Source organism: Aythya fuligula, chromosome 2 (genome assembly GCF_009819795.1).
Source record: "Aythya fuligula isolate bAytFul2 chromosome 2, bAytFul2.pri, whole genome shotgun sequence".
NCBI classification, from domain to species: domain Eukaryota; kingdom Metazoa; phylum Chordata; class Aves; order Anseriformes; family Anatidae; genus Aythya; species Aythya fuligula.
The window spans coordinates 37893475-37919943 of record NC_045560.1 but is presented as its reverse complement, the minus strand read 5'-3'; the positions used below and the strand labels follow the sequence as shown (position 1 = coordinate 37919943).

The window sequence follows — 26469 nt, the reverse complement described above, 5'->3', positions numbered from 1 at the left end:
TGACACTGATTTCTAGAAATTCTTACTATATAGAACTATACCTTATGTGGTAGTTTGAGAAACCTGGCTTAAATCAGTGTTACACAGAAAACAAAAGGGGAACGAAATAACACTGTTCACCTTTTGTGGACCTAATAGGACCCATATGCTGTCAAACGATTTCCCCACATCTTAAGTGTAATTCACATTAGGCTATTTTGGGCTTGACTTTTCCATTAAAGGCACAGGTGTATAGACTGTGAAGGTATGCTAGAGAGGGAAGAGCTTTCTTTACTCTGTTTTGATTTGTATTACAAGAATAAAAACAAGAAAGGTTTGTGGTGGTGTTTTTTTCTCTACATCTTGAAGCACCATATGCTAACTTAACAAGCATTTTAATATTCATTTATTAATAATAGCTACTGTTTATCTTGCTTTCAAATGAGCAACAACAGGGTTGTAGTGACAAAGGCTATTGGAGCAACACAGTATGTCTTCAGCTAACTCAGTCTGTCACTAGCTTCTTCCATAGGACTTCTCATTTTCTCTTCTGTTTTTTGTCCTAGAAAAATATTAAGTGATCAGATAGCAAAGAAACTATGCATGTTTAAATATATTTAAAAATTAGCTGAAAGTATCTAGCACTTAGTTCACTTTAAAGTGAACGATCTTTAAAGCACTTTAAAGATTGTAGTATTCAAGGATTTAACTATACTGTAGAGTTGTTATTAGGCAGATGTAGACCGTATTGTGTGCCCTAAGTGATATGAGTCAAGTAACAGCTTTAAAGTAAAAGGCCTTAAACTCAAGTTTTGTTAGGGCCTATTGATCCAGAGGGCTTATAGACGAGCCCAAGGTTGCTCTGCTCCTGCTGGGCTGCTCAGCTTGGACAGTAACACATCACCATGTCCTCGGATAAGTAAAAGACCATAGTGAGATGTGGGCCTTTTGGTTCAAATGCCTTGCTGTAAATTCGTATTTAGGAGCTGAGGGAGTGTTTTAAATGACATCAGCTGTGGCAGTGTATGTGAGTAGCTGGCACAGTCCTGTGGCTTATGAGGATCCAGGGGGGCTTGTTCCAGTGCGCGACCACCCTCTCAGTGAAGAACCTCTTCCTGATGTCTAGCCTAAACCTCCCCTGCCTCAGGTTGACACCATTCCCACAGGTCCTATCACTGGTGACTGAAAAGAATAGGTCAGCTCCTTCCCCTCCGCTCCCCCTCGTAAGGAAGCTGTAGACCACGATGAGGTCTCCCCTCAGCCTCCTCCTTACCTAGTTTCTCCCAAATCCAGGTTAAAGCTCAACTAGTTGGCTCTCATCTTGACTCCTAGTATACTTATACGTGTGCTTATAATATATGTGTGATAAAAGCAAATGATGCAAGATGAATGAAGAAGGAAGATTTAAAAATAAATAAATAAATTTGATATGGCTATTGGAGCTTAAAATACCAAGTGGAAATTCCCATTTTAACTATAGTAACCTCCCAAACAGCATTAAAACAGAAGAGTCTTTTCAATAAGAACTCTAAATATAACATGAAAACTACCTTGTTATTAGAAGTTATATAGAAGTCAGTGAAGAGAATTAAACAATTCTTTGAATATTTTACTCAGACTTGATACAAAAATATAATGAAGGTTAGTACATGTAAACACCTCACATATTAAGTGTTCTGTGCAATGATCAAATTATGTTAAACAGCTATATCTCCTACATATGGGAAAGGAAGACTCTCTTAATTTAAAAAAATTGAACTGTTCAAGTTTGATTTTCCTTGTGTATGTATAATAAAAGACTAGTAAATCAGAATTCTAGCTGAGGCCAGCATGATTGGTACAGGATAATAATCAAATGTGTGTGTTCACTTCTGTCCTTACATACAGAAGGCTGTAATTTACAAAGCAGTCTGTAAAATGTATGCAGCTAGCTGATGTTACAGACCCCTGTACCTGAGATTAAATGTACATTAAAACATTTTGAAAGATTTTAACTGCCACAGATTTGATTGTATTAGAAATTGATTACTCTGTATAACAGAAAAATGTCACCATAAATAGAATCTTTCCTGTCTTTCATAGATGTGGACGCTTGTAAAGATCTGGAATTCCTTATTTCAGAAGGTGAAGTGTTTGATCTCCTTTCACCGAAGTGATACCACCATACTATATTTCAAAGCTTCAATTTTAGGCTTCCTATTAACTAATAAGTTTTATTCTTCAGCCACCTTGCATACACCCGTCATTGTCTTCTTTGTACATGCAAAGCTAAGGTGTGTGGAAGAGGAGAGGAATAAAGTACTGTCATACTAGATATAGATAGTTTCTTGCCACTTAAAATAACTAAGATGTGTATTATTTATTGACAGTCTGGCCTTTTAACAAAGAAAAATAGGCCTATGCTTAGGTTGCCACTGCTACAAACGAAACAGCTGATACCTTAATGAACAACATACTGAGGGCCATCCAGGACATAAGGCAAATTAAGCAGGTTACAAACTGCGTATCTTCTATTTAGATATAGGAGATCTCCCCAGCTCTGACAATTAGCTCTACTGATCAGGCAAGCAGACAGACAGAAACAGAAGGAGGCCATTTGTATCAATTTGAGGAACAGAACTAGTAATGAAGTAAAATATCCATAGCAGGTATTTTCACCTCCGCGTTGGAACAGATATTTCTAACTGCTAGTTTCATCTTCACAATAACAAATACATAAATATGTGCTGTTTAACAAAAGCTTATTTTGTGTTGTTTACAAATTGAGAGCAAAGGAATAATAATACTTCTAACCCAGAGGGTTTTTAAAAAGGAGAAAACATTTTCTGGACATACAAACAAATATGAATCTTGGTAACCTGACAGCTTTGTTTAAACGTTGAATTTGAGTTTCCTTTCATGAAAATCTTTTCAAAGTACAGCAATTCAGCTGTGAAAACCTGAATACATTAATGATGACAAAGAACCTCTGGAATGAGCCAACGTTTGTTTTTGTTCTTCTACAACATTTCCTGATGAATTGCACATACAAAAAGTGTTGCAGGTTATTTTAATTTTCCTTTCTTACTTTGATAATAAATGTCTCCTCTGTTTACCTTTTCAGTTAAGGTACCTTATTATTACTAATCAGCTTTAATTATTTATAACAAAATGACTGTGAAAGATTTTTCTTTGATGTAGAAAAAGTCAGGGACCTGATCCTGATCCTATTAAAATTAATGGCAAGGTTCCAATTGACTGTAAAAGCAACAAGCCTGAGTGCCCTTATTGTTTAGGTGAAGCAATAATTTAACCCAAGATACTGAATTGGGATTAGTTGCTTGGAATTCCTTAATTTTGGGAATGTCCAGATTTCAAACATTTGGTCTCATGTGTTGTCTGCTCAGAGGCAGTGTGCATATGATCTTTAAAGTCTTGGCCTTCATTTTACACATCAGGTATGCAGTAAATGAAAAGAAGGCTAAATATACATGATAATTGGAGAATGCCTTTGCCTCTAAACAAAAGTAAGGGCTAAAATGGTTGCAGGGAGAGAAACATGCATAGGATTTCTACTTTAATTGTCTTTCTTTCTAGTCAACAAAATAGCAACCCAACCCAACCCTAAATGATACTGGATAAAGACACACGGTGTCTTAAATGCATTATGTGAGCTGATGTTTAAACCTTTTTGCCTAAGTGAACTAGTGCTGGCTTTTGTTTCTAAATATTTATACACACACACTCCATGAAAAAAAAAGATTGAACACTTCTGTCAGAGTATGGAATAACTTTTAGTTGTCTATCTGTAAGTATCTCTATTTAGCTTTGTCATTATGTCAGAAGTTTAGGTCACTTCATCAGTAATCAAGTGACTATAACATTTTAACTGCAGCACAAGTGACACAAAAGGATATAGCAAATAAGATTTATTTTTACTATTTGTGACAATCACACACGTTTACGATTCACTTTGTACTCAGTCACTTGATCTGTTTATAAAGGGAAGTAGGACTTTGGATATTTCTTTTGGATGTCTGTGTTTATATCATCCTATTCAAGGTATCATATACCAAAGAGGTTAAGAAATTAATTCTCGTAGCTGCCATAGGTATAGTAATAGGATTGTATGTTCTTACAGAAAAATACAGAAATTTGAAGCAGGTGAAATGATATGCCTAATTCATACAAGAAGTCTGCAGCAGGGCCAGGAGGTGAACCCAGATCATTCAAGATTGAGCACTGCCTCAGTGACCTAGTGATCCTTTGTTTCTTGCTTCCTTTGAGCCAGTTGTGAGGCAGGGTAAAAAGAAAAAAAAAAAAAAAAAAAGTAACTGGTACATGTCAGAGTACACCCACAACTTTTTCATGTTTTATATATCATCTCATAGTACATAATAAATATGTACTTGTCAGTCTTCAAGAATTGCAACCAGAAGTGGTTTTGGTAACTGTGAAACGGAAAACATTTCGGAGCATGGAGATATGTCATCTTTTCATTATTATGGGTAATCAAATAAAGTTTTTTAATACATTAAACTATTCCCTAAATTTTGTAAACCATAGCACAGTATATATATATAAAATTTGTATGTGTGTGTGTTACTATTAAAATGTGATTTTTCCACAAGATGAATGAATGCTGCTCCAGGTTGATGAAGTAGTTATCAAAGTTGATTGGATTTGGTTTTGTTTGTCATTGTTGTGTATCTCAGCATTCCCAGCTCCTGTCTTAAGAAAAGGCAAAATACTGGAACTTCTTGAGAGAATTTTTAAAGTAATCACTGCATCCTGCTTTTACACTTGTATTATGCCACTATAGGTGCTATGGTCATTAACTGGCTAGACATACAGCTCAATGGAAACTGTGAATCAGGTAACGCAATGCTACATCCATGTTTCCCCTGCAGCTCCCATAGAGAATACCTGTCTCTATGATATTTCATGGAATGTGAGAAGGCTAAAAAACAAATTTAATACATGTCAACTATAATGGCCAGTTTAAAAAAAAAAAAAGAAAAAGAAAAAAAAAAAACAGCTCTAATATTCTTCTTTTAAATGTCTTAAATCTGCACAATCAGCTGGCAGTTAAATGCTTCTGGTTGGATACTAGAGTGCTAAGCAATAGTATATAAAATCTGAGATAGGAAGACTGCTCTCAAATTATTGAACAAATCTCAGTCACCTCAGTGCATATGGGACCATGTAACCAAAATATAAAAGTACAGTAGCCCTGCATGATAAATTTATCCACTAAAATTTTGATATCCCATTACAAATTATTATTCACGATCTTCCTAGAAGTTAAAAGGCACAAACTTCATCCAGATAAAGCTTTTATGGTGGTGATAATTCTTTTCTTCTGAGAAATTGGATTTGTAATGGAATCAATGATTTAACCTTAGGAAAATTATCTGTGTAGTGTTTCAGTGCTAAATGCAATTGAAGGAACAGAGTTCTCATATAATATGCGTGAAAGTGTATTTTAGATTTGAAAATATTTGTGTTTCAGTATGGTGGGGGTATAAGTTCTGTATCTTAGTCATAATATTCAAAGATACCATTGTTGCTTTTGTTTACTTTTCATTTGAAATATTTAAAGGGTGGAGCAATAGAACATAAATCTGTCCATTAGTGGGCATTTCTACTTTGCACTCAGATTAATTCTCATCAAATTTGATTTGATGACTGGTGGCCAGAGCAGATGCTATCTTAATGGAAGAGAGAAGGATACAGAGCCACAGGGCCACCTCCAAACTTCTGTGACCCAGTGTTTGTTCACTCTTCGCTGAAGTGCAAAACAAAATACTGGTTTGCAAATGTATACAAAGCCCCATCAACAGCTAGGTGGCCACAACTTTATCAGCTGAGGTTTTTAAGACTGAGATTTTATTGCCATAAAATTGTGTAGCATTAATTGTCACTATTCTAAAAATAATGCACTTGCAGATTAGTTTGAGTCTTTTGCTTATTTTAATTTGAAAGAAAGAAGGGATGTAAGTCGGAGCTTACACTGTGGAAGATTCTAGCTCTGTTTGGGATTTTGTGACTGTAAACAGTCAAAACTTTTGTTTTAACTGTTCTGGAATTAAAATTAAAGATTTTCTGCATGATTAAATATAAAGTATCTTATACATTCATATTTGTGATATTTATTCGTCATGAAGACATGATAGTTTTTCGCTTTGACATTTACATGAACTTAAGTTACACCCTTGTAACTGTGCTATTAGAATAACTGCTTGTTAAAGAGAATAATTTTTTTTAAAGAAGATGCTTTGTGGCATACTTCTATCAGAAGTAAATTTCTGATTTGGAAAAATACTACATAAAGCCTGTGGCTTTTTCCCATTCATTTAATTTTTGCAGGAAAGATAATTTTGTCGTAAAAGCAGCTTTAAATGAAAACCACAGATTTAATTCTGCACATGAAAAATCTGCTGCAGATTTTTCATGTGCAGAATTAATATGATCTTTTTGATACTACAGGTCTTCTAGATATTACAAATTTAAGAAGATGCTTGCAGGTTTTCTGCCATTTCAAAGACACTTACTCATAACTGTCAGTTTAAATTTGAAATTTCTATGAAAAAATGACCCTGCATTTGGATTCCAGCATTTGCATTACTTGTCTAAATACAGGTTTCTGTTTTTGCATATTACTCTGTTCTTTGCCAAAGCTGTAGCTCAGTACCTCAGGTCTTTCAGCAGTGACTTTGAAACTGTTGAACATACCTAAGCTTTTTTTTTTTTTTAATTGCTATGTAAAGTTGAATTTGGGTTAAACATTGTATTAACTGTGACAATCTGTTAATAGTGAAGTACTTATAATTTTGGGGATGCTGAAGTCAATTGTCAACTGATAGTTACATTTGTTATATACAACAAAATGACAGTAAATGCATTAAAACAGTACTGAATCTTAAGATGGGAAGTGGTGACATCTGAATATCATGTAGTAAATTATGTGTACAATGGTAATCTGTTGGCCTAGCATACGGGGCCACTTGCAGTATGGATCCTACAGCCACAGAAATCGTGTCAGCACTTCCTGATACTTGATGTTTCCCAATTTGGACACTTATTGTAATGACAAGTCTTCACTACAAAAGGAAAAAAAATAGCCAATTACTTTATTGATTTGATTCCTCCATGCTATAATTGCATTAGAAAAATAGGCATGATTACTGAGAAATATTATTAATCTGATTTTTTAAAGGTAATTTAATCCTTTAAAGATCAGTTGAGGCGTTGGAGGACTGGCATGAGTCTTTGCAAAGGGAGCAGAATTGTACCACGACAGTGTTCAGACACCTGCCAGTGTGTCCCGTCTGCCTTGTCACCTGGTTTGCCCTTGGTGGGCAAGCAACCCAAGAAAGTTTGTCCACCTTATTAATTATTCCTCTGTTCAGGTCTTTGTGATCTCAAGTGATTTTCTGTTTATGAATTGACACTGTTTTGCATAAAAGGTGGTGAGTCAGTTTTGGGACATGTTGAGTTGTTTCAGTAGTTCTCATATACCACTTGCTCCTCAGTCCATATCTCGTTACTATCTTAATGAAGTTAAGGCAAAAAACAATTTGAGGCCTTCAGGTTGGGTCTGGTTTTTTCCTCTTTCAAACCATACACCAGTGCTCCAAAGGCCTGTCTTTTGGCTGGTTCAAACAAAATAAAAATACCTCTAAAAGATCCCATTCAGAGAAATATCTACTAATTTCAGGCAAAAATTCTTTTCATTTGGTGTTTACAAATTGTACTTCTTAAACTTTGCCTAGAGGTAGGGAGGAGTGTTTCAAAAATGAGATGTTTAAGTAAAGTGACTACAAAAGCATGTTATCTTCCATTTTAGTGTATTTCTTCTTCTGAATAAGTTATGCTCTAATAAAAATTAAAGAGCAAGTTGCATTTCGAAGATCAGGTCATCGTAATTCATTGACATTAGGCCACATAACTGAATAATGTCTTACTTCAGTGAAATACATCAAATGAGATCAACAATTATGACTCATAAACATGCCTCGCAGGCATAAAACAGCAGGGAATTAGCATGTGAGGCTGATAAATATGCATGTAAATAAGCTCCCAAAGGAATAACATGGGTTTGATTGATAGGTTTAGAATTGGAACATATGTAAACCCCTTTATTCCTCATTCTGGTGTAGCTAAGTAAAGATGCGTTTTACTTGTTAAAAGTTTCAATAACTTTGTAAATCTTAATGCCACATCTGCTTTTGTGTGTGCAGGCACGTGTGGGTGTCACTTGAGAGATTGATTGAATTGTCTGCAGGGTAGATGCCCTCACGCTAGGACTGTAGTGTTTGTGTATGTATATTGCAGTGGCTGCGTATATGCATGCACATATATGCATATTTGCACACTACATATTAGGTGGAGTGGAGCAAAAGGTTGCTGAGAGTTGGTTTTACTCAGAACTCACAAATTTAGAAGTTTGTTTTGTAAGTAGAAAATTGAGTTGTGAGTTTTGGTATATGCACCAGTATATTTATTTTTGCAAATACATTCTGCATTGAAGGTAATTACTATTTATATTACAGAAAGTCCCACAAGTGCTACTACATTTAAGAGTCTGGCAGTGATTCTTTATAAACTTCCATTTTTGTTGGCATCTTGCAGCTTGAGCTCTTATCTACAACTTCAAAGTACCTATCACAGCAGTATCTTTATGTTGATCAGCACAAGTGTTTATGCTGTGCAGAGATTTACATCTGTATTCTTAGAAAAGTATGTAACATACTTGGTGTTTATAAAACATTAATACTTTGGTTTGCCAAATACAGACCAATTGGTTGCCATTGTCATGTGACCTAGTGTGCATCTGCTTTATTGCCATTCCCTGCTATTAGGCAATAAAAACTTTTCCAACTGATGCACACTTACTGATGTTGCATCATGATATAATTATGCTAAAGCAATCTTAGACCAGTGGCATGCAAGATGCAAAAACATTTTCAATAGCATGAAGTATGTATTGACTCTAGATTTTTGTTATGTATGTTTTATAGCTAAAATAGCCATTCTGAGAAATTTGAGATAGGGCTGGTACCAGAGATTACAATTGTTCGCGTGTCAAAACCTCAGTTCTGTAATACCTGCCTTTTGCTTAGAGATACCTTTCTGCAGAAATAAAGCTTGAGCAAAATGACTTCCATCTGTTTAGATTTATAGAGTAGCGGGGAATATATTTTCCAGTTCCAATCAGTAAATTCAGGAGCTACTGCTTAGTTTGGAAAACCAGCTCTTTTTGCTGCTTAAAAATAAATAAATAAAATTGTAGCACTTAGAGACATCAGCATCAAATCTCACGTGGGTTCTCATGAAGCAATTTATTGCCACCTTGTATAATTTGTATAGAAATGCTCCAACAGCATTAAACTGCTTAACCCAGGCTGTAACAGACTGTGACATGAAGAAAAAATGAGTCCTACATACAGCCATGGGAAGGGGGGCAGCAGGGAAGGGATTTTCTGTAACAGAGATGAATAAGCAGATTGCTATCTGGAGCTCCAATGGACCATGTTTCTAGCTGTGTAGCACTGTCCTTTTTCACATAAGATGCCTAGATATCTCTTGAGCCAACAGAAATAATAAATACAGCACTTTTTTTTCCCCTAACAATGTGGCCTTTTTGCACTCAGGACCTTGACAGACTGTCACTCAGTTTCCACTCCCCACAAGGAATGTCCTTGAATGGCCCAAGAGAAGCCAGGAAATTGTTACTAAGTATTTTTCATTCACCTCTAGAATTTTCCACATTTTATCCAACATGTGTGAAGCCACTGGGAAATATGGTTAAATGAGTTAAGCAGACATCACCCATCTGTGCATCTTAGGGAAAATAAAAACAGTGCTGTCCCTTGGAAATCTTTCTTGGTACATAACCAAAATCAGAGGAACAGCCACCAATTTGAAACTAAATCTAGGCAAGGCTCTTGTAGGAAGAAAGTGAGAAGCACTTTGAAAAAAACTGCTTCTTCTATTTAACCCCAGTCTTCCTGCTGTGCTGCTTTTCGAAATGTGAGGTGGTCCTGGCAGCTGGGCCCCTTTGACAGTCCTGAAGGCTACTGGACACCCAAGGAAAACACGACTGCAAATTATATCCACTTCAGATGGTGTTAAAAACCTGGCATTCAGCCTCAGCTTTGAATTTTAGTCCCCTGACAAGTCAAAATTGCCATGTTGCAGCCTTTTCCGTTTGTGCAAAAGTTTTATAATTGTAGATTAGAAGGCATTGTAAGAACACTATGTTTCATAAAGTCTCGATTCACCCTTTAATATTGTTCATTGCCATCCTTTCTACTAATAAAATGATTGGTAATTTGTATCTCTCAAACAGTTCCCCCTTGGATTTCTCATGCACTGAAAAGTCAGATGCCTGACATTACTGTGTAAAGTTAAGTGCTTAGGGTTAATGAATGGCATTAAATTTTATGAGGTCATGTCCAGTAGATGTTAAAAGAAGCTTAAGGGAACTTTATCACTGATAGAAATTAACAGTTGGCATGAAAGAACGCCCGAGGGAGTTCAGTTCTAAGCAAAAATAAAATTGGTGGTATAAAAGCTAAAATATAGAGTCATTGTGATTAATGTAAACATTTTTGTTAGGTAATTGGTTACGTGTTGCAGTAAAAGAAATGAGACCTCACAGCTTGAAAGGAAAGAATATTATTGTATTTAGAAAGCAATTAATGTTTCTAGTCAAATAAAGAAAAATCTACATCACGTACAATATTTATATTCTTTCAGTAAACATATAACCTTTGGGGCTATATTTATCAAATAGTCAAGTCTCCACTTATTTACATTAGGTTTTTCTTTGGGCAAAATGTGTTTTCCCTAGTGGAGAATGTTATTTTGTTTCATTAAACCTTTATTTCTACTCACATGCGTTGCTTGTATTACAGACCAAACGAGTACATTTTGTGCACTGAAAGTCATCTAAGGTTTGTGTTTTGGGGTGACTGACGGATGGCATGAAAATTCTGTTTAAAAAAGAAAATGGCTACATTAACTTATGGATAGATCTGTTTTGCATAATTATGTGGGGAACTATTCAGTAATTACACTAGTATTCACATGCTGTAATTTTCCTCGTCTTTATTCACTGTCATTCCAATGTGAGGAAACAGAAAACTTATTCAGACGTATATATTCTGTCTTGCTCTGTCTTAAAACCCGCAGTCACAGTATATAGTACTTTTTCAGATAAAGTCTGTGCTCAAGAAAGACACCTCCTGTCACTGTGTGTATGTAGATCCTGCACCCAATCTTCAAGTCTTTAATATCACATTGTATATATGCCTAAATGACCTGTTACTGTCCTATCATTTGAGGTCTCTGCTGTCTGGACGGTCTTGGAGGTAACAGCACCAACCTTGTTGAGAATGTAGAGTTTTATTATTGAAGAGTCAAAGTTTCTGAATCAGAGCTTTTTTTCTCCTCTGGTTGGTCAGAGAGGTACCATATCCTGTTACCTAGCATCACAAATCATAGTCACATCTCTAATTTGGAAGGGGAAATCTGAAAAAAAAAAAAAAAAAAAAAAAAAAAAAGCTATTTTTAGAATTTGTTGCCTATTGGGACTGTTCTGTTGCTCTCCAAATGATTGTTTTTGTGATTTATTATGAAGTACAGACATGAATCACACCTTTCCTTATTTTCCTACAAAAAAATCCAATGTAAAAAAAAAAAAAAAAAAGATACGATCTGATGCTCAGTGACATTTTCTTCTTGTACCCAGACTGTTATCTCTGGCTAGAAGATACTGTGCATTTTCTGTCTTAGGAAGCTGGTGCAACTGTCTAGAAAAATTGACTACTCCTCAGCATTTATCCTATTACCATGTAAGCTAAATCATCAGCCTTTTAGAAAACTTCAATATAATTGTTGTCAGCAAGAAAAATCTAGTCATACTTGTCTAATTTGTGTTTTTGAAGTCTCATAATGCTTACATTTCCAAATGCTTTGTACTTGCATCCTTAGTTTCATCCTGAAGCACCACAAGAGCTTTCCACTAGTCATGGTCCTCACGGGAGGGTAAGGGTAGGGAACAGAAATCTGTCCTGTGATGCATTTTATACTTCTTCGCAGAAAAGTTATGTGGAGTTTTTCCTCGATATCTCTTAACAGAGGGACCATTGTTCCACAGACTGTGTTACACTATAATGAATTGAAACATTTTGTCATTCTGGTTGTCACTTAGATATATTTTTATATTCTGATATTGCTGTGGACTTTCATCTCTAAGACATCTAGAGCTTACAGATAATGCATATATACCTTTTGCTCTTCAATTTTTTCCAGATCTGTCATTTACAAAATGCATCTGCTTTTGCACCAGCAAAGTGCACAGTTGGTGCTCTCCAATTAACTAAGGCTTGATTTAAAAGAATTTTGATTAAAATCTAGTGGTTTTATTATGCTTTGGCATATTTTGATTTGACAGCTTTAAAAGTTTTAGCACAGTACTTCTTTTATACTGTTCAGTGGCATTTTTCCACCAGCGAAATTTATATTAAAAATAAAAAAAAAAAAGGAGGGTTCTGCTCCATTTCATGGCTCTGAGGTATGGATTTGCTGGGTACATAATGTAATCTAAGAATTAGCAGCCTTAAATTAGACAGCTTCAGATCAGGAGCTTCCTGGATTCATTTTATACAACGAAGCTAGGCAACTTCAAATTCAGGTGTCCTTTTTTGATGCTGGTTCCTTCTGTATAGTTTGATTGTGATAAGGGTGTGTGATATGTTTGATTGGGATAAGGGCTGTTCCATTGGCAGCAGGGACATCCCTTTTAGGATTGAATACTTGAGACTGTAACAGTCTTATTGGCCTTTAGATTGTTGGCTTTTTCAGACGATCTTGCTAGTGTGCCAGGTACTGGTGCTATCATAGGGTGGAGGTATCCAAACATTAAAAAAAAAAAAAAAAAAAAAAAAATGAAAAGAAAAACAACTATGCACTAGAATTGTCCTGCTCCTAGACTTCGTTATTGATGGAGTATCTCCTTTAAGTTTTACCCACAGAACTTTAAACTTTACCTGGACATTAAGTAGCTTCTTCAAAATCATTCACATAATAGATTTGCTAAGGAGTGAAAAACTGTGCTTTCTATTGTATTACAAAGATAATTAGAGGAAGTAAAAAATTGTACGCATTTCTGAGGCGTTATGTTCCTACTTTCATAAACCATTGGCTATCTCCTTACTTTTATGTGTGTTTAGCGCTGCTAAAATATGTTAAGTAGTTACATTATTAAAAACATGCCTTTTTAGTAGATAGGAGCAAGATCCTATGTCTAACTAATTTAACAGATTATCCTATGGTTTGTGTTGATATAAATCCGAAGTAGCCTCTTGGACCTACAGATGTGACGGAAGCAGTTGTGTGAGGGGCTCGAGGAGGGTACAGCAACTGGTATAAATATCTCGGTGCCCTCCTGCTGCTTCCAGCAGTGCAAAAAGGAGCTGTGGTAGCGGGGGGAGCCGGCTGCAGCTGGGAGGCACCGCAGCAGAGCTTTTAGGGGTGGCAGGGGGGCTGCAGGTGCCCAGGTGCATCCGCACGGCTCGGGGTGGTTCAGGAACTGGCCACTTCCCATTATGAGGCTTCCTTCACCACATATTGTGTACTTTTATAAATTTCTGGGCGTTGCCCACAGGTTTCATCTCTGTGACAAGTTTCTGATTTCAGATTTCAGATCTGTTTTCTCTTCCTCAGAGCCGAAGCCAACAGCTGAGTCGCTGGCTCTTGAGGGGGGCAATGCCAGACCCTCCATGGGATACCAGGCAGCCCCGCTGGCTTTTAGTTCCCCGTGTGCCTGAATTTCCAGGTGTCCATTTGCAGCAACAGTGCTGCTGCTGCTTTTGTTGTTTCTGGTTGTTTCCTAGCCATAAATGCTGCCTGCTATTCTACCGAAGATGAGCAAGTAACTGGTTACACGTGTGGCAGCACAGTAGCCAAGTGGGTGCTCTGATTTCATGCTATACCCCTTTGCGTGTATGTTCTGGGCAGATGGAAGCGGTATGATTTTTTCATGGAGTTTATAAATATATTTACCCTTTGGAATCATGTCCAAGAAAGTACTTTCTGCTTTTGGGAGAATCCTTTGGCATCCATCAGTAGCGCTGCCAGTCACCAGCCTGCGATAGTAGCTTCCTTTAATAAGAAAGAGCAAAGAAAGCAACCAGAGAAGTGCTCTTGCACTTTTTTAACCTCTGGTCCCGTTTATCAGGAGACCACCTAACACACTGCAGGAGGTGATGCTGCATGTCACTACCATGCGCTTCCTGGCTGGCTGGCCTTTGTCCTGATAAACCTGTTCTTTTCAGCTGAAAAGCTAGCTTCATGTTGAAAGGGCAATTCTGTTTCAATAAAAGAGCACTTAATCCCTTCTCGTTTGTCTTATACTATCATTTAATCTTGGCAAAACAGCAGTGTTAGAAAACTTCCACTCAATCTTTTTTGGCTCAATTTTTTTCCTCGACTCAATGGAATATGCATTACCACTTTTGAATATGAAAATCAAACCATACTTACATATGATTTATTATCCTAAACAGAAGGATTGCATTTATCTATAAGATACAAATGTGGTTAAAAATAGGATGTAATTGAAGTAAATTAAAGGACAATAGTAGCCTTCAAACATATAAAGAGGTGGTATGTTTTTCTTATTCTCAATGTAAATGGTCTCTGGAGACCACCTTTTTACACTGATTGTGCGTGTCTAAGATTAAGCAAAGCTGTATGACCAGTGCTATCTCAGGAGGATGCTGAGTCATTAACTCATGTTTATTGCCTCTTGCCATCTTTAGATTATTGCAATTTATAGCTCAAATGCCTTTTTAGGCTGTTTATAAGTTAAAATTAGCTAAATTCTTCTGGAGGCAAGTGATAAGTCACTCGGCATTTCTATATCATGGAAAACAAGTTCCTAGCGATGATTCCTGGCTACTTCTAAGATTTTTCTTTCCGTGCAAAGTCTAATTGTGGTACTCATCCCTAGTTATGTGTATTACTCAATTCTATGTTTTGCTAGATTTGCTGATTTGCCTTTTTTTTTTTTTTTTTTTTTTTCCAAGCATATGCTCTTAAAGAATTTATTGAAGTTAGAGATTATATTATTTATTAGGTATAGAGTATCCACTTTGACTAGACTACATTAAAATGTTCATATATTATTCTGGAGTCTGAGTCACATTTGATGATGGCCTAGGATGTTGTTTAAATTATGTAATGTAAATGGTCAGCAATGTTAAGTAACGGATACAAACTGTAGAACTGAGCATATGAACAGAATTAGGCCTAATACACGCTTGGAAAAAACACAGGTGCATTAGAGAAAACAAAGACTGGGGGGGGGGAAAAAAAGCACATTTTTACCTTATGTGGATTTTTTTTTTTCTTTTACGAGTCTTATTGCTGCTGGTAATAAATTCAAAACGGGCATTACTGGATTAAATGCTTACCAACTTAAGTGGAAGTTGCATTTGCTTATACATGTATAAGCTAGTATTATATGGTTTCTACAGAATGGGAAGTAAGCTATTTTTCCATGTTACCTGCTTTTTCTGAAGAGTTTTTATCACTAATATCACCACAGATAAATTTGGTCATCCCATCATGCTCAAACACATTATATTAAAGCACCTCCAGATGTAAATTATTTAAGGTATTAGTACATAGCAATCACCTGAGAATTCTCCTCAAGCATTCCTGTGCATTACTTCAGTGGTACTAGAGTAAAATTCCTTATTCTATGTATTTTATTGGTTTTAAAGTAATTATAGTGCAGTTGAAATTAAAGTATAGTTCAGCCTATTTTAGTAAACACAGAAGCTTATTCAGGAAATAAAATATAAAAAATAAGTGTTTTGGATATATATATATTATTGAATTTTATTTTAAATTCATCTGCAAGGGTCTGTATATCTTAAACACTAGTGCTACATTCTAATTTTGAAATCAGTCACTTAGACTTATATATATACATGTTTTCCCATCTACACTTTTTCACACATATTTGCATGTGGAAAAGCGGTATGTGAATGTGCGGGCTAACCTAATGACAGAGTTGGTATTAAGATTCGTGAACACTTGGAATCAGTTTCACTTAAAATGGAAACCCTCTTATTTTTGTGTGCCTTAATTTAAACTGAAGTGCATAGATAAAATTATTTCAAACAGATTTTGCCTGGAGAATACGAAGAGTTTACTCATATATGCGTATACACATATGCAATTGTGATTTCTTATGCAAAGATCATAGAAGATGCCACTTGATTGTCATAAATCAGCAATCCAAAAGACACTGGATTTGACTGGGTTCGAGCAACATGCAATACAAGGTACTCTTATTATCTCCAGAAGTTTTTGTTCCTAACTGCAAACCAATGTGTCTGCCTATCATATTGTTCGACTGTTCTGCTGCCTTTCTGTAGGGCTAAAACAGGCTTTGATTTTGCACCTTTGTGTCAGCGTTGCTTGCTTACTTTCAAATGTCACCAGCTTTCACTATTGCAAAATTAGCATTTGTGCGGGTACTCTATTGTGTTCTACATTTGTGTTCCTTTCCTAACTTGCATAAGCGTAGAGGGGAAAAAAACACCATTAATGCTTCGTACATTTTTCTCATATCAATATTGAAGCATAAACAAGTGAAGTATTTCACCCTGTGTAAGACTTTTTACCTAATGGTAAAGTCTCACAGTTAATTATCTGCACAGTCTGCTATCATTTTTTTGCTTAATTCCTGGAAAAATACGATATTTTAGGGCACAGTAGTTGGAACTGAAATGCTACAAAGAAATCTGTAGCAGGCAACATGTGCATTGAAAATACGTATCTAACGCTAAATGCATTTGAAGCAAGGGATAGTCAGGTTTGTACCTGAAATCTTGCTCACCAAAAAGTTTTGACATATGTATTTCAGAAAACTTCAACAACTTGCACAGAGTGAAATGTTCTTCAACTTTCCAGCCTAATAATTATTTTATAAATATCAGAAGTGCAGTGCACTTAATTCTTTAGCTAAAGGCATTATTTTCAGTTTCTGTACACTGCTTCGAGCTTGCTCCATTTAATCATTTTAAAAGCTTATTTGGTGCAAATTGAATTTAACACTGTAGTTGCAGGGGTGTTATGTAAAAAGTCCGAAAGATCGTTTGTAGTGTAAGGCTTATTGTACAAACGATTGAGCTTCAGAGCTGGAGCATCGACCGAGTCATCTTAAACTCTCCAGCACCCTCTGTTGACATGATAAAGCAATGCCTTGTGCATTGCTCCTTTATTGCTAGGAAATCTATCAAAATACATAGCAGAGAAATCAATAATTCTGCTGTGTTTTACTTTTTAAAGGTCTAGTTTATGTAGTCAAATCTTAATTTGCCTTATGTTTTGGGATTAGTTTTCCTTTTATTTTTATTTTGTCTTCTCCCACTGCCATTCTAGTCTGTCGGTGGACCCAAATCAGAAAGCTTCAGTAATCTTAGTCGTGTTGTATTTTATTTATTTTTTCTTTGCTGCGGAGATCCCGAAGACTTTCCAAACTGCATATTTGGTGCTGTAGAAATGCAAATTGTCTGTTCCTTTGTAAACCTTTCAATTGTCAGACTGCTCTCTTTCAAAATAATAGAGGAGCCTGGAATCGCCCATGCTAAAATTAAGAATTTATAACTGTATGGAACAGATGTTTTCATAAACATTTGCTATAATTAATTTCAACTAGGGGATTGAAGGAACAAAGCAGTTTTTCCCTCTTCAAAACTTTATTGCCTTTTCCCCATACAGCGAACTCAGAAATCTTTGCTTTAATATTGTTAATGAAACAAATTTACTCTTCTGTTTGGTTTTCACTGTGAAAAAGGAAAGCTTAATTTGAACACGATACTGGCCTTTGGAACAATGAACAGATATGTTGAATTTCAAACATTGCACATAAAGAATTAAAATACAGATCGTAAGTCTTTAGGTGCTCATTTCTGAGACTAAAACTCCGTGGTGTCAATTGTCAGAGATTCTTACATATTAAAGTAAATTTTATGCAGATCAGTTTGATGAATATGTATCTGTGGAGTAAATAGTATGAAGGAATTTTATGTTTGAAGAGTTGTGAACCTTGGTGTTACAAAAAGCAAAGGAGTCTCGTGGCATTATATATAGTTTTAATGCATAGTAAAATGCTTATTGTATGTTGATTACCCCTTTATACTCACAATAAAGGTCTGCAATCTGTTAAGCAATTTTTTTTTTGTTTGCATTATGTGAGGAATGCATTTTGACTAAAATCATTCTTCCATATTTGTATTGTCACTAGTTTTTCAGGGATATTGTTTGAACTGTATATAGATTAGGACTAGAATTTTGATGCTATTGTGAAGAAGAAAAATATCCATACATTATTGTTCTGTTTTTACTAGTTTCTACATATTATACAAACATCATCTAATGAAAAAAAATCTTTAAAATTTTAAAATAAGCATGGCTTAATTGTTTTACACCTGAAAGAACCAGTGCAGCTGCAAGGATTTTTGAGCAAACTAGAATTCCTGACTGATCTGTCATCTATAAAGTGTGCAAAGAAAAATAGGTAGCTGTCATTAAAATTACATTTCAGCTTTCAATAACCATTTAATGAGTAGCGTAATTATATAAGTATGGTACCTCAAGTACTTCACTCAATAATTAAAAATAATCTCATCTTTAAAGTGAAAGCGCTATAATTATTATTTGACTTAACCAAGACCACTGTTATGATCTCCAGTGGCACCTCAGATTGTTCAAAGTGGTTTTGAAAGTATAAATTAAAATTGGATAAATCATTAAATTATTAAGCTTTAAATATGCTGAAAATGAATATAGCATGAAATTTGGAAGTCATGTTGTAAGAACTGACAACCTTAGACTGCAAGCATGTATTTGTGTTAAAATTTTCCTTGTCTTTAATCATAAAACACTGCATTAATTATATTGGGTGTTTTATATCAGCCTGAACTTGAATTTTCACAATGGTTAAATAAATTTTGTTTTTAAACAAGATTTTAAACTTTGATAAGAATACAAAGAAAATATTAAGCAGAGTGCAAACTTGTCAGCAAAGAGATCTCTATCTATTCTGATACTTGTGAGCAGAGGAATGCACAGTTTGATTTCCTAAGTAGGAACGCTTTTACCATCAATTCTGAAACTGACAGCTATAAAACCCTTCCATAGTTGACACAAGATTGGTAAATAGTTTATCACTATATAAATAGATGCATATGTGTTGTGTACCCACAAGTAGTCATGCGTGCATGTGTATACACACGTGTACATACATACATATGGATAGATATGAAAATTTTCTCAGTATCAAAACATATATTCAAAAGACAAGGATTTAGAGTTATTTACAAAAGTTAGGAATATAGCCATAGATGAAGGGAATTTTACTCAAGCTTCTTGTCTTAGTAGACCCACCACTGTTTGTGATATGTTTCCCAGCTCTTTTCCATAAAGAGTCGTGTGCTGAATTTTTGCATCTTGCACGAGATAGCTGTTTTCAGAGAGGTAATGAAGGAGATGATTGAGCAATCTCTGATCTCTCCATGGTTCTTCACATGCTTTTTCACTCTTGTTGAGCACATGCTCAAGGTGCTCATTGTGCCTGGTAGGTACCCAGAGCATCTTCTTGCTCTTGAAATGAAGGGCTCTGCAGTGCTATCCAGTTTCTTCTTATTGCCTTAACTGGGGGCTGTGCCTTGCACCTTAACAAAGCTTTTGTTTGAGATGAGGTTATACTACCAGCATAGTAATCTGTTTAAAAATAAAAATATAAAAACAGTGTGTATATTTAAATTTGGTTTCTCCTTGTTACAGTTTCTACATGTGGCTTTCAGATAATGTTCAGAAAATGTATTTGGCTTCCTCTTTATTCTGGGTTCATCTATTTTATGCTCTGTCTATAGTCTCAAACACATTCTTACAAAAAAAGTTGCTGCAGGTGACAAGTCTGTGCATTCTGTGTGAATCTAGTACCCTAATAAGTGTACAATTTATACATATCCTTCTCCTTGTATCTCTGAAATCCAAAGAAGCTGGCATTTAAAATGTTCTTTTTTGACTGTTTAGTAAAAGCATCAATTCCAAGTGATGCAGATTCTCTGGAAATAGATTCTGGCTGTGTCCAGATGTACCAGCTCCCACCCACTAGAGTCCCAGCTCCCTTTAGCCCTCAGTCTCCATGCACAATATAAGACTTAACTAAAACACAGCAAAAGAATTATTTCAGGAGAAACATTGATTATTCCCAGGACAGGGACTTTCTCAGTTAGTACAGCAGCAAGGTATTCAGATGACTTTCAGTCCCTTTGAAGGGACTGCCTTGTTTTACTATTGTATTAAAACCAATGACTCCTCTAGTGCCTCTAGTGCTGAAAGCTGGGTACTTACTTACTTTGTTACCAATGCTTGTTATGGTACTGGTTGTTTCCCCTCTCTTGCCTCCGCAAGTATGATGAGATTTACTTTTTTTTTTTTTTTTTTTTTTTTTTCCACCAGCTATTGCATTTGAAGTTTGGAATCATTTTCAGGAGGTGCAGGGCAGGGTTGAGGTAGCATCCTCTCTTTCTTCAGCAGAGTCCTTCTTCCCATTTTTGAGTCTCAGGATCTAAAGATTAATATGATGTGGAATCAGTTAGCATTTTTGAAGTAGACCACAAGTTCAGTTACCAACATCATGAATCTTGCATTGGTATACAACCTAATTTTATCAGAAACTTGTATCGTTATCACTGACTATACAAGTAATCTCTGTTTTCAACTGGGAGTTCACCGTACCTTTCAAAAGCAAGGCTAACTGAAACTTGCCTGCAGAGAGGTGATCCAGGGCATGGATTCCCACAGCTTATTGTCATTAGTTAATGAAGCACCTGTCCCATTTGTTCTTGTAAATTGTTGACTATGAAAGCTTACCAGGATTTGCTAGAAAGACTTTCAGATAACAGTAGGTGAAATCTAAGGAGTCCTCTTTTAAGTCAAATGAATACTTCTCACTTTGCATTGTCATTTTTATCACTTTAAATAACAGGCATCTAAATCTTCATTCAGGATACTATTAACAGATATATTTGTCTTAAAAGGGATAGAGCAGGAAAACGACAAACAAAAACCAACAATAGCAACAAAAAAAAAAACCACTCAACTAAATCCTCAACTAAATCCTTTCTATGAGAGCTCGATGTACCTGCTCCTATCCAGCTTTGATAGCTGCAGCTAATGGTAAGATGGAGCAGCCAAAGTGGCTCTCAAAAAGTAACAGTAACTTGTCTGAATATGAGATTTGTTAACAGTGGGCGTACAATTAAGAATGCTGAAGAATTGCAGTGGTTGTTTAAAGAAAGGAAATTGTTTCCTTCTGGGAGAGTGCTTCAGAACAAAGAATAGTACAAGCAGAGTAGTCTGTGAGGGACAGCTGACTCCTGGGGTGTCATTTTAATCTTAGTGGATGTAGCAGATCCCACCAAATGTTCACTGTTGGATCCTGATGAAAAAGAAGCGCTTTTTTCACCAAAATTCTGGTTTTCTTCACAGAGCTCAGTAGACCCTTTAGGCAGGACAAATAGTTTATTAGAAAGATGAAAAACGCCATGCTTCACAAAGGTTGCTGTTCTTTAAAAGAGTTCCAAAAGACCTTTTTCAGGATATGAACTTAGCATTGTGAATGAATTTTCCTTTTCAGTTTGACTTTCCACTCTCAATTTTAAAACCTCCAGAACTGCAGTCAGGAAAACAGAGCATGCAAATGCAGCCAAAGTTGTAGAAATAAACATGAATATTCTTTTCGGTTCCATAGGTTTCCATTTCTCATTCTCTTCTCTGTTCCTCTTCTGGACCTCATCTCATAAAAGATTAACTTCTTTTCTCAATGTAGAAGTGTTCATTATTATAATAGTAAGAGAAGTTTTTTTGCCAACAGTTGTTCATTCTACATGAGTGAGGAATAGAGTGAAGAATGGCATTTCATACATTTCATACTTTTAATATATCAGGTGTTATGTTTCTGAATTTGTCAGTCTAGAATTACTAATTACAAATGTAGACTCAATTAATCTGAGCTGTTTTGTTGTTTTTTGTTTGTTTGTTTTGTTTTTGTTTTTGTTTTTTTTTAAATTAAAAATAAAAATAAATAAAGCTAACCACCTTTCACACAACCCTGTCATTCAAATAAAGAAATATTTAAGATATCACTGGGTACGTGTTCTTGGGAGGACAAGTTTTCCTGGCACATGGGACACAATGAAAATTTCTAGTAATATTAAATCTTAGATTTCCAGGATATTCAGGCTCCAAATTGAACATGGTGGCTAGTTGTTTCCAGCCACCTGGCCAGCTGTATGAATATAAAGATGCAGAATTGAGAATTTGCTAAGTAAGTTTTATCATAAACTAAAATTAACATGTGCAGTAAAATCAGGTGCAATACTTACTGATGCTGTATTATTTATTACCATGATTTGTCTTATAACAAAGGCATCTTCTTTTTGTTTTGTATTAGGAGGATCAAATGAAAATGGAAGCACACACCACACTTCAGATTCTGCTGGAACATTTATTTCTTACAGGTTCGTAAGTTTTGGTATTTATTTTCCAATTTTAAAAAGTTTGAATGTAATAAATACAGTCTATTTAAAACAAAAGAACAGGTCTGTCTATTGCAAGGCTATTATGCGCTCTAAATTGCAACAGTCAATAGACTGAAGATGAAGGGTTAAATTAAGTAATGACCTGGAAAACTTGTTTTCTAGATATTTTTTTTTTTCAGAAAGTTGTTCAGAACACTTAACTAATGAAAGTTTTGGCTGTCTGTAAGCATTTTTTTTTTTTTTTTTTTTTGCTTAAATATGTAGTAAAGTAGAGTTTTTACCTGAAATAATAGAAGTTAAGCTAAATGTTGAAATATTTAACTGGTCGGGGTTGCCTTTCTGATTTTCTCTAAAATAACTGGTTCTATGGACCACATGGAACTCTATTTGTTCGTTATTGCAATTAAAACAAGCAAAACCAGGATTTGTTAAATTTTAAGGGTTTTGGACAGTAAGTTAATATTTCAATTCTCTTGTTAGCAAATACCAGTAAAAGAAATATGGTGCTGTGGAACTTTTTGCAGAACTGTCATTAAACTTGAGTTTTGCGTGGGTAAATACCAGAGGATGTCTTGTACTTTAAAGCACAGAAGGGTAATCATCAGATCCGTAGTTTCATCTTTCAGACAGCAAAATACTGCCTCTGCTGAAAATGCTGAATCTGTGTCCCTGTGACTGGTAAATTAATAGTAAGATTTGTGCTAACTAGAATTGCTTCATCTGATTTTGATGCTTAAGTATGGCAAAATAAAACAAGCCTACCATCAGATTATTTTGGATTCATTTAGTAAACTATGATGAATGGCATCTATTTCGTTCTTTCTTTGTACTCTGCTGTAGTCTGTACTTCGAAGTACTGTGGCCAGGCAGGCAGGAGGAACCTGCCTGTTTGCCTTGTCCTGGTTGTGATTAGGTGGGGAATATCTCCTGCTCTTGAGCCAACGAGCTCCGTGAGGAGCCTTCAGGTGGTGGGTGGCTGGGAGGGACACAAGTGGAGAACCTGTTGCAGACTGGAGGCTTGAGAGATTGCTGAGGAAAGCAGAGAGCAAGCAGCTCGGTCTTAAGGAAGTATATTGGGTATACATGGCAATGGTTTAGCAGCAGGGAGACTGCAGGGGTGAGAAGAGCCTGGAAGCTGCCCCGTGTTACATAAGAGACAGTTTCAGCAGGCTCCAAAAGGGACCTGCCTCTGGCCAGAGCAGAGCCCAAGAGCATTACTTGTTGTGCCTCTGGGAGAGCAGATAATGGAAAGGGAAAAACTGCTGCACCACAGCAGCTGGGAGAGAGGAGTGAGAAGCAGCCCTGCAGCCCCCAAGGTGAGTGCAGCAGGAGGGCAGGAGGTGCTCCAGGCAGGCAGCAGCAGTTCCCCTGTGGCCCATGGAGAGGCCCCTGGTGGAGCAGGCTGTCCCCCTGAAGCCCATGGGTCCCACATGGAGCAGATCTCCATGCTGCAGCCCATGGAGGAGCCCCTGGTGGAGTAGGTGGATGTAGCCTGGAGGAGACTGTGGCCCATGGAGAGCCCCCGCAGGAGCAGGCCCTGGGCCGGAGCTGCAGCCCGTGGAGAGGAGCCCACGCAGGAGCAGGGGGCCTGGGGGGAGCCGCCACCCACCCATGGAGGACCCGTGCTGGAGCAGTTTGCTCCTGGGGGATGGACCCCATGGTATGGAGCCATGTGGGAGCAGTTCTTGAAGAGCTGCTGGCTGTGGGAAGCCCACACAGGATCAGTTCAGGAAGGACAGCATCCTGTGGGAGGGACCTGACGTGGAGCAGGGACAGAGTGACCACGAACGAGCGGTGGAGATGAAGCATCAGGGACTGACTGCAGCTCACATACCCCATTCCCCTGTGCTGCTCAGGGGGAAAACACAGAAGAGGGTGGATGGGGGGAAGGTGTTTTTAGTTCTTTTTTAGTTTCTCACTGCTCTAGTCTGCTTGTGATAGGCAATAACTTATACTGATCTCCCTATGATGAGTCTGTTTTGCCCATGACGGTGACTGTTGAGTGATCTCCCTGTCCATATTTCAACCCTTCAGCCCTTTCTATCATATTTTCTCCCCTTTTTACTTTGAGGTGGGAGGAGTGAGAGAGCAGTTGTGGTGGAGTTTAGCTGCCCAGCAGAGTAAAACCACCCAAGACTTTTCATAAGGACCTAGAGGGAGCAACAAAGAGTTTGTTGCAGTTCAGACACCCAGAGAAAGCTTCTGGTCTGAGAGCAAGATTGGAAAAGAAAAGTAATGCAGGGATGCAGTTGGCCAGGGTAGCCAAATCCTTCAAATTTGCTGTGTTCCAGTAAATGTTTTGTTCTAATTTAAGTTCCGATGAAACCTAGTTTGGGTGATGCCAAACCCTTTGAGGGTAGTTAGAATGTTCACTTTAAGAATAATACGTTAGCAGATCCATTTCAAGTTCCTGGCTCAATTCTCTGCCACATTTGCATTTTCAAACTCCTGCAATATACAATTTTTAAAAAGGGCTCAAAAATACCACCCGGAATAATTTTCTTGCTTTTCAGGTGAGAACCCTATATACAGAGACCATGTGCTGGTTTTGGCTGGGAGAGATAGAATTTTCTTTGTGGCTCAAACAGTGCTGTGTGTTGTGGATTTGTGATGAAAACAGTGTTGATAACACACTAATGTTTTAGTTGTTGCTGAGCAGCGCTTACACAGAGCCAAGGACTTTTCTACTTCTCACACTGCCCTGCCAGCAAGGAGGCAGGAGGTGCCCAAGAAGCTGTGAGGGGACACAGCCAGCACAGCTGACCCAGGCTGACCCAAGTGATGTCCATATGGCATCACCCTCAGCAAGAAAAGATGGGGGAAAGGAGGAGGAGGCAGGGACATTCAGAGTTACAGCGTTTATCTTCCCAAGTAACTGTTACATGCGATTAAGCCCTACTTCCCTGGAAATGGCTGAACATCTGCCTGCCGATGGGAAGTAGGGAATGAATTCTGTATTTTGCCTTCCTTGCAGGCACAGCTTTTGCTTTACTTATTAAACTGCCTTTATTTCAACCCAAGTGTTTTCTCACTTTTACCTTTCCAATTCTTTCCCCCATCCCTCTGGGGTGGAGTGAGTGTGAGGCTGTGTGGCACTCAGCTGCCTACCAGAGTTAACCCACAGCAGTCCATGATGCAGCCTCTAAAAAATAGGCAGAACAAAATTTAGCCAGATTAGCAAAAGGAAGGAGTTGAGAGTTCTTCTCTGCCACTAATTCCACGACATATCTAAAGGTTAACTCAAGAGCTTCAGCTGTTGTACCTGCCAAAGTAAAATTTGAAGAAGCCAGCTTCAGCTCTGGTTCTATGAGAGTAAGCTGTGGGGTCAGGGTACTAACGCTGTCATCCTACCCCTTCTTCACTCATGCACTCGCGTTGGTGAGCTGGTCCCAAAGGACTGAACTAATGCAGCTAGGGCAAGGTTTGTGCTGATTTGGATCATGGTGTCAGCCTCCCAGATGTTTGGATGAGGATCAGTGCCAGAGCGAGGCAAGCAACTAGAATATATGCGTAGGAGTAAGTGGAAGGACAAAGGATGGCACCATTTACTTCAGTCAGACTGCACCACAGTGAATCCTTGGCCTTCAGTCTAGGCAGTCTGTGGTTCATTGATGGAGGCTGCACACCCTGAGACAGTATCACTATAGAATTGTGTGGACTGATCAGGTATAAGACACCCAGGCTCTAGATTGTGCTACACCTCCTTTGCATTGTTTTGGTAAAATATGTAATGGGAAATGATTGCAGTGCTGGAAAATTCAGTGCTTAGCACTGACCCATCAGTCTCAAGACTCAAAAGACTTCGGCATGTATGACAAATGTCTCATGCTTATGTTTTGTCAACACTTCTGGAATATTACCCTTTGTTACTACA

At 37.1% G+C, this 26469-nt stretch overlaps 1 protein-coding gene across 5 annotated transcripts in view; it reads left to right on the top strand.

Annotated features, from left to right (window-relative positions):
• Positions 1–26469, top strand: part of TBC1D5 (TBC1 domain family member 5) — a 318604-nt gene that overhangs the window by 133254 nt on the left and 158881 nt on the right. For all 5 annotated transcript variants that reach the window (XM_032183435.1, XM_032183438.1, XM_032183436.1 and 2 more), the window contains one exon: positions 22508–22574. In XM_032183435.1, the coding sequence (XP_032039326.1) occupies positions 22508–22574 (67 nt within the window). The remainder of the gene's footprint in view (positions 1–22507; positions 22575–26469) is intronic.